This window comes from Sinocyclocheilus anshuiensis, unplaced genomic scaffold, assembly GCF_001515605.1.
Source record: "Sinocyclocheilus anshuiensis isolate Anshui unplaced genomic scaffold, SAMN03320099.WGS_v1.1 scaffold1141, whole genome shotgun sequence".
Lineage (NCBI taxonomy): Eukaryota > Metazoa > Chordata > Actinopteri > Cypriniformes > Cyprinidae > Sinocyclocheilus > Sinocyclocheilus anshuiensis.
In genome coordinates, this window is record NW_015554222.1 from 441687 (window position 1) to 449250 (window position 7564).

The 7564-nt window shown below is 35.0% G+C and overlaps 1 protein-coding gene across 3 annotated transcripts in view; it reads left to right on the plus strand.

Annotated features, from left to right (window-relative positions):
• LOC107671159 (UPF0577 protein KIAA1324-like) overlaps positions 1-7564 on the plus strand; it is a 21176-nt gene that overhangs the window by 2839 nt on the left and 10773 nt on the right. For all 3 annotated transcript variants that reach the window (XM_016464025.1, XM_016464024.1, XM_016464026.1), the window contains exons 2-14: positions 843-963; positions 1829-2018; positions 2491-2638; positions 2755-2844; positions 3413-3518; positions 3608-3760; positions 4524-4612; positions 5355-5535; positions 5656-5784; positions 5974-6064; positions 6336-6438; positions 6911-7048; positions 7147-7410. In XM_016464025.1, the coding sequence (XP_016319511.1) occupies positions 843-963; positions 1829-2018; positions 2491-2638; positions 2755-2844; positions 3413-3518; positions 3608-3760; positions 4524-4612; positions 5355-5535; positions 5656-5784; positions 5974-6064; positions 6336-6438; positions 6911-7048; positions 7147-7410 (1803 nt within the window). The remainder of the gene's footprint in view (positions 1-842; positions 964-1828; positions 2019-2490; positions 2639-2754; positions 2845-3412; positions 3519-3607; positions 3761-4523; positions 4613-5354; positions 5536-5655; positions 5785-5973; positions 6065-6335; positions 6439-6910; positions 7049-7146; positions 7411-7564) is intronic.

Below are 7564 nucleotides of genomic sequence, written 5' to 3' on the forward strand. Positions count from 1 at the left end.
AAGAGTGTTTTCAAGTTCATTACATTCATGAATGAGATATCCCTGTTTAAGGAAGAAGTCACATTTTGTTCTGTTTGTTCAGTTAATTCCCAAGAAAGATATGTCCCAGTTGTTTTCTTCATTTGTGAATGACATGCTGTATGTGCCGTTTCATTCACATAACACAATGTCCGTTGACAATTATTTTTTCATTTAGTTCATCGTTCAGGAACAAGAATTTGCAGTTTGTTCAGCAACAAGAAGTTGCTGTTCGTTTGGGAACAAGATATGTCCCAGTTCGTTTAGTTGAGTCCCTAGAAGTCCTACTTTGGTCACATCCCAGTTCGTTCACAAAAAAGATATGTTGCCACTTCATTCAATTCATTGAGAAACGAAAAGTCGCAGTTTGTTCAATTTGGTCAGGAACAAGATGTGTCTCAGTTCCTTCATGAAATGACACACAACGGTTTGTTCATAAATGAGATGTTCCTCTAATTTGGTTGAGTCTAACACAGACTCGTTGAGTGAAGGGGAAATCTTTGAAGGCTTTAATGAATGAAAAATCAGTCAGTGCATGGTTGTGAACAAGAAATATCTGTTAAAAAACTTAAGATCTGATCACAATTGAACCCCCACTGATGCTGATGCCTGGAAAGGAAAGGGTGTGGCCTCAGCAGACTCAGGACGAGATGACTCATGCATTTATTAAGTCATGTTACGACCTGTTTTACTGTCCTCTGCATTAAATCCACACAATACTCAAGTGTCCATGTGCTTTACTCTTTTACAGCCAAACTTCACACATCCACACCCACAAAACACAAGTATCTTGTTAAATTTAGACGTGTTGTTTGTTTTCGCAGGCGGACTATTACTTTCAGTACACAGAGTGTGACAGCACTGGGTCCAGATGGAGGGTGGCCATTCCTCTGAATCCAGGAGAGTGTACAGGACTACCAGAACCTGTGCAGGGCACCGACTGCAGTAGGTTCACATAGTGTGTTAGACAGACAGGAAGTTTGATTTTAACTGAGAGGGGACTTTGGGAAATGAACATCCAAATAAACATGCAATGTTCATGCACTACTGTGATTCCATGTACTTTGAATGGCAAGTGTGTGTATTTGAACAGCATTTTGTCACCCCTTATCAGCGCAGAGGAATTTCCTCTTGGACAGAACATGTTCAGTGGCCCCTGAGAAATCATTCCCAAAACCTCACAGAGTCCTCGGCCCCTGTATTTGATTTTAGTCATCATGTGTAGTATGGATGAAAGCAGCTAAAGGCAATCTGAAAAATGATGAATTTTACTTTATAAATATATTTCTGTGGTCTTATTGTGCACATTATTAATATATTCTTAAATACTAATCATTCTCTGCCCCTAAAATTACTTTTCCTTCTGACATAACCAAGAATACAGAGGTGAAAAAAACATCATTAACCAATAAAAATGTTCATGATTCTTTGAGATTTGTGTATAAAATGGGTCCCACTCATTACCTTATTTCATGCTAATTAGTCATTTTCAGTAAAAATGTGTCTCATTATTGAAGTTAAAAGCTTGGAATTCTTTTGAATGTTGTCTGTAGCAGATCTTTTTTTATTACGGAAAAGCTGTCATTATTGATTTTATATTGATTATTACACTGCAGTTGATATGCAGCTAGACTTCTTTTCTTTTTTCTTTTCCAAAGACGTTGGTATAGTGGTAACAATAAGCCAACATTATTCATTTATTTCACCAAAAAACCATCCATCCATCCATCCATCCATCCATCGGATTAGTGATTGAACTGGTCAATATGGCATAAACAGTATTGTATATTTGTTTACGTCTTTCTGTCAGCATTCTCGTGCAAGGCGGGGGAGTTTCTGGAGATGTCTGCTCAGGAGTGCACTCTGTGTGCGGCTGGCACTTACTCACTGGGCAGTGGCCTGCGTTTCGATGAGTGGGACGACATCCCTCCTGGATTCAGCAGCCTGGCAACCAACCCTGCTAACGCACCCAACGGACAGAATGCGTCCACCTGCAGCAGGTCAGTTCCTTTGGAGAAGTCAGTCATGTACTGTATAAAAGATTGTTTTAAAGACCACATGATTTTCGCTTTCTGTATTTGGTGTGTTTTAAAAGGTATTAATTGTTTATTCTGTTTGTCCAACACTAAATAGAAATAAAGTCCAAATACATAAAGGACAACATGCATATCAGATAGTTTTACTTACAACCAGACAGATATATCTAAAATGACTGTTCCCAAGTTTTCAAAGTCTTGTTCTCATCAAAGTATTTGCAACAAACACTGTATTTTTGTCCTTTACTTTTATTTATTTAATATCAGCACATATTCAGATTTAAGCATACACAGACTTATTTGTGCAGGCACACACACACTTCCAGGGACATGAAAAGATATGAGTATTAAACCAATCATTTATTTTTATCCTGTTATATAACTTAAGACTGTAGTCACCACAGTGTGTGTGTGTTGTGTATTTGTGTGCGTTTAGTGCAAAGTGGGTCGCTCAGGGCTCGTATCTGGAGTCCAACCGAGATGAGTGTACTGTGTCTCTGATCTACACTGTACACTTGAAGAAGCCGGGGTCAGTGTCCTTTGACTACCAGTATGTGGATAACAGCATCATCTTTGAGTTCTTTGTAAGTTTGGATCCCATTTTGGCTCTGGAATGTTTGTGTGCAAGATATTTTAAGACATCAAAAGCAGCTATTCTGTATTGTACAAATCAAAATGTTTTTTTGTTTTTTTTTGACAGATTCAGAACGATCAGTGTCAAGAGATGGACCAGGAGTCAAATAAAAAATGGATCAAATTGACTACTCATGGAGAGTGGGGAACACATATTGTAAGTCAAAAACACTTAACTACAAGCTATTATTATTATATTTTTATATACACATGCTTGAACAATACCATTCGAAAGTTCAAAAAATTCAGTAAAAACAGCAATATTCTGAAATAATTTTTCAATTAAAAATAATTGTTTTCTATTTGAGTATTTTAAAAATGTAATTTATTTCTGTGAAGCCAAGCTGAATTACAGCCATTACTCCAGTCTTCAGTTTCACATGATCCTTTAGAAATCATTCTTATTACTGATTTGCTGCTCAAGAAACATTTCTTATATTATCAATGTTGAAAACAGCTTAATATTTTTGTGAAAAACCATGATGCATTTTTCAGGATTCTTTAATTAATAGAAATAATTAATTTAATTGAAATAGTTTTTTGTAACAATGTAGAAATCTTTGTCACTTTTGATCAATTGAATGCATCCTTTCTAAATAAAAGTAATACCCTCTTCAAAAAACCCCATAAAGGTAAAACAGTAGTGTACATACAGTAGTAATTTTGTTTGCAATTCTGTTTCTTAATTCTCAACTGTGACTTAATTCTCATCCTCATATGTTCAGGTGAATCTGAATTCTGGCACTAATATCCTGTACTGGAGAACTACTAGAGTCACACTCGGCTCTAAAGCAGTCAAACCTGTAGTCCTGAAGAACATACGGATTGAAGGTCAGGATGTGCTAAGATGGAAATTCTCCATTTTAATGTGAAAAAATTGTATAGTTGAAAGATTATATGATGCCATTTCTCTCCTTCAGGCGTGGCGTACACATCAGAATGTTTTCCATGTAACCCTGGGACATTCAGTCGCGCCCCAGGCTCCTCCTCCTGTGAGCCCTGTCCACGGGACACGTACTCTGGCCGAGGGGCCAGTTCCTGCACACCTTGCAACACAAAAACACACTTCGCTTGTAAGTGCATACATGCATATAAACCACATAAACTGATTTCTAGCGAATGCATAGGCCTAACTACAGTATGCAGATATATGTGCTTGTAGTACAACGTAAAAAAAACTCATTAATGCAGGGTTTCCAAAACTGGGGTTTGTGAGGGAACTGAAGGGTGTTCACAAGTTGATCAAAGCTAATGAAAGCTGACAATTAGTTAAATGATAAAAATCATAATTATAAAATAATTAAATTCACAGACACACATATGCATGTCATGTGACCATTAACCAACATCAGAGAACTGTGTAATTTCCTCACCTTCATATTATTCAAAATTCACATGATTTTTTTCTTCTGCAAACACAAAAGCATATTTACACACATTTACTTTACTGTTTGTTTTACTTTTCTAAAATACATTAGGCAAATATTTAAATTTTATTTGCATTATTTCAATTATTGAATTTAATTATTATGAATCAAATGTATCAATTCAAATAGTTTTTGTATCGAAATCTAAGGAATCAACCAAACCCAAAGATTCACAAATTCCTAATTTGGACTGAGAAATTAACATCAGAATGAGGAAAACTCCACAACTTTATCGGTCCCGTGTATCATCTCCTTCTACACTTATTCAAGCCTCAAACATGCTTTCACTCATATTACATGAATCTATCCTTTTTATTAACTCTTTGAATAGTTTTGCTTGTGTTAGGCTTGTCTTCCAGTTCCAAACTCTTCACGTCTGTGAGGTATGACTCTTCTGTATCTTTAACAGCAGAAGGCTCTGCCGCGTGCAAAAGTAGACCGCCATGCTCAGAAAAAGACTACATCCAGACATACAGCACCTGTGATGAGGATGGAAAGGTAAAATAATTTAGTAAAAAATGCAAAACAACTATCACTATTTCAGACGAAGCAACATTTTTTTTTTTATTTTTTTTTACATATACACATGCTGTAACACACACACACACATATATATATATATATATATATATATATATATATATATATATATATATATATATATATATATATATATATATATATATATATATATATATATATATATATATATATATATATATATATATATATATATATATATATATATATATATATATATATATATATATATATATATATATATATATATATATATATATATATATATATATATATATATATATATATATATATATATATATATATATATATATATATATATATATATATATATATATATATATATATATATATATATATATATATATATATATATATATATATATATATATATATATATATATATATATATATATATATATATATATATATATATATATATATATATATATATGTATATGTATATATATATATACATATACATATATATATATATATATATGGTGATAGTTTTTTGTATCAAGATTTTTCGAAAACTCTCTCTCTATATATGTATATGTATATGTATATGTATATATAAATATATGTATATATATATATGTATATGTATATATATATATACAGTAATGTAGTCAAATAGAAATATTCTATGTTTTTCCATTTAAAATATACAAGTACATAAATTCTGTCTCTCTCATAGACTCAGGTCATATACAAGTGGGTAGAGCCTCAGATTTGTTTGGAAGCTGCTGCTGGCGCAGCAACACTACCACCTTCTGGTCAGCGTGAGCCCTGTCCACCTTGTAATCCCGGTTTCTATAACAACGACACTGCCACTTGTTCTCCCTGCCCATCTGGGACTTCCTCTGATGGGGTTAAAGGTGATAAATCATCCTAACATCTTAAGAAGGACGCATTGAAACATGATTATTTCAAAAGCATGAACATAATTCAAATAAACAGCGAAAATATATTAAACACGGATTGTGTGGCATCTGTAGCATGCCAGCCTTGTCCAGCTGGCACAGAGCCTGTCCTCGGGTATGAGTACAAGTGGTGGAACGTGCTGCCTGCCAACATGAAGACATCCTGCTTCAACGTGGCCAACAACAATTGTGATGGATTGAATGGTGAGAGATTACATGAGTATGGTGTGGTATTATGTTACAGCATATGGCTGTAATGCTACTTTTTGCTGCTAGGTGTAGCTGTTGCGTCACTGATAAATTTAAATAGACTTTTCTACCAAACGTTCTTCTCATTTTATGTGTACATTTGTGCATAATACTTTCATATATTGAAAATTTTGTGTGCTTTAGGTTGGGAAGTAGCGCGTGATCATGTACAATCAGGAGCAGGTCGTTCAGATAATGATTATCTCATATTAACTCTCACGGTTCCTGGATTCAAGTGAGTCTTCAAGTACTTGTTCACCTCCACACAACTACACTATTCAAGTGCCGCCCACTGTACATAATGTTCATTAAAGCTAATTAAAGCCTTGTGTGATTAGGTTAAAATCCTGTACATGACTGTTTCTGTTGTGTGAGTTGGTATAAGAAGAACATAATGTATTTTTGGTACACTATCAAAGAACTTGGTGTGTGTGTATAGAAGTGTTTGTCCTTACATAACCTGTGCTGTTTGTTTAACAGGAAGTCTGTCTTGTTTGTCGTATCAGGTTGCCTGTGTCAGTTCGTGGAGCATCCGGCAGTGAGTACGGCCGGATCACTTTTGAGTTTGAAACCAGCTGCTCATCTGACTGTGAGTTCTACTTCATGACGGTGAGCGTGTTTGTGATACTCTTTACAGCAGATTTGATCTTTGTTTTTGATAGACTGCTTTTAAAGGTGCACTTAAGTACAGTTTGTAATTGGTGTGTAATGGTAACAAAATTGTATCCCCCCCACATTAACCAAGTTCCAATGAACTGTATGACTGAACAAAAAAAGAAGACATTTTGAAGAATGTCGAATAAAAAATGGTATCGGGTCCCACTGACTTCCACAGTATGGACAAAAATACTATAGAAGTCAATGGGAGCCAAAACTGTTTAGTTACCAACATTCTTCAAAATATATTTTGTGTTCCACAAAAGAAAGAAAGTCATAAAGTTTGGAATGTAAATGATAAGAAAGATGACAGAATCTTCACTTTTAGTTGTACTATCCCTTTAAGTTTACTAAAAGTGCTTTTTTAATTTAATTTTTAATTAAGACTTTGATTTCTTTTTTATTGACTTTGTTGTTGCTCCAGGATGTGAACAGAAGGAGCACAAATGTCATTGAATCATGGGACGGGAGTAAAACCAAACAGAGTTACACACATATCATGACTGAGAACTCTTCTGTCGTGTTCACCTGGGCTTTTCAACGCACCAGTCAGACTAGTGATGTCAGTACAAATGCACGCGCGCGCACACACACTGATTAAAAAAAAACTTGTTCATAGAATGACAGTAGTCAATAATGGTCATTCCCACTGTCCATCAGGTGCGTCAGTATGTAAATGACATGGTGAAGATTTACTCTGTGACTGTCACTAATGCCATGGACGGAGTGGCGTCAGCATGTCGCGCGTGTGCCCTGCAGTCTCAGCAGGCCGGCTCCTCCTGTGTGCCCTGTCCAGCTGGACACTACATTGATAAAGAGACCAACCAGTGCCAAGAGTGCCCTCCTAACACCGTCCTATCTGGGCACCACATCTATGGCAAAGAAGCGTGCCAGCCATGTGGGCCAGGTAGCAAAAGCAACAAGGTATTTCAACTGCTGTTGCTCTGTTTTTAGGTAGCAGAGTAGCACTTATGTAATGTTTTAAATTTATTTATAATTGTATTAATTTATTATTACTATTGCTAAATACAAATAAATAAGAAGTAATGAAACATGGCCTTTTCTATGGTTTAATATC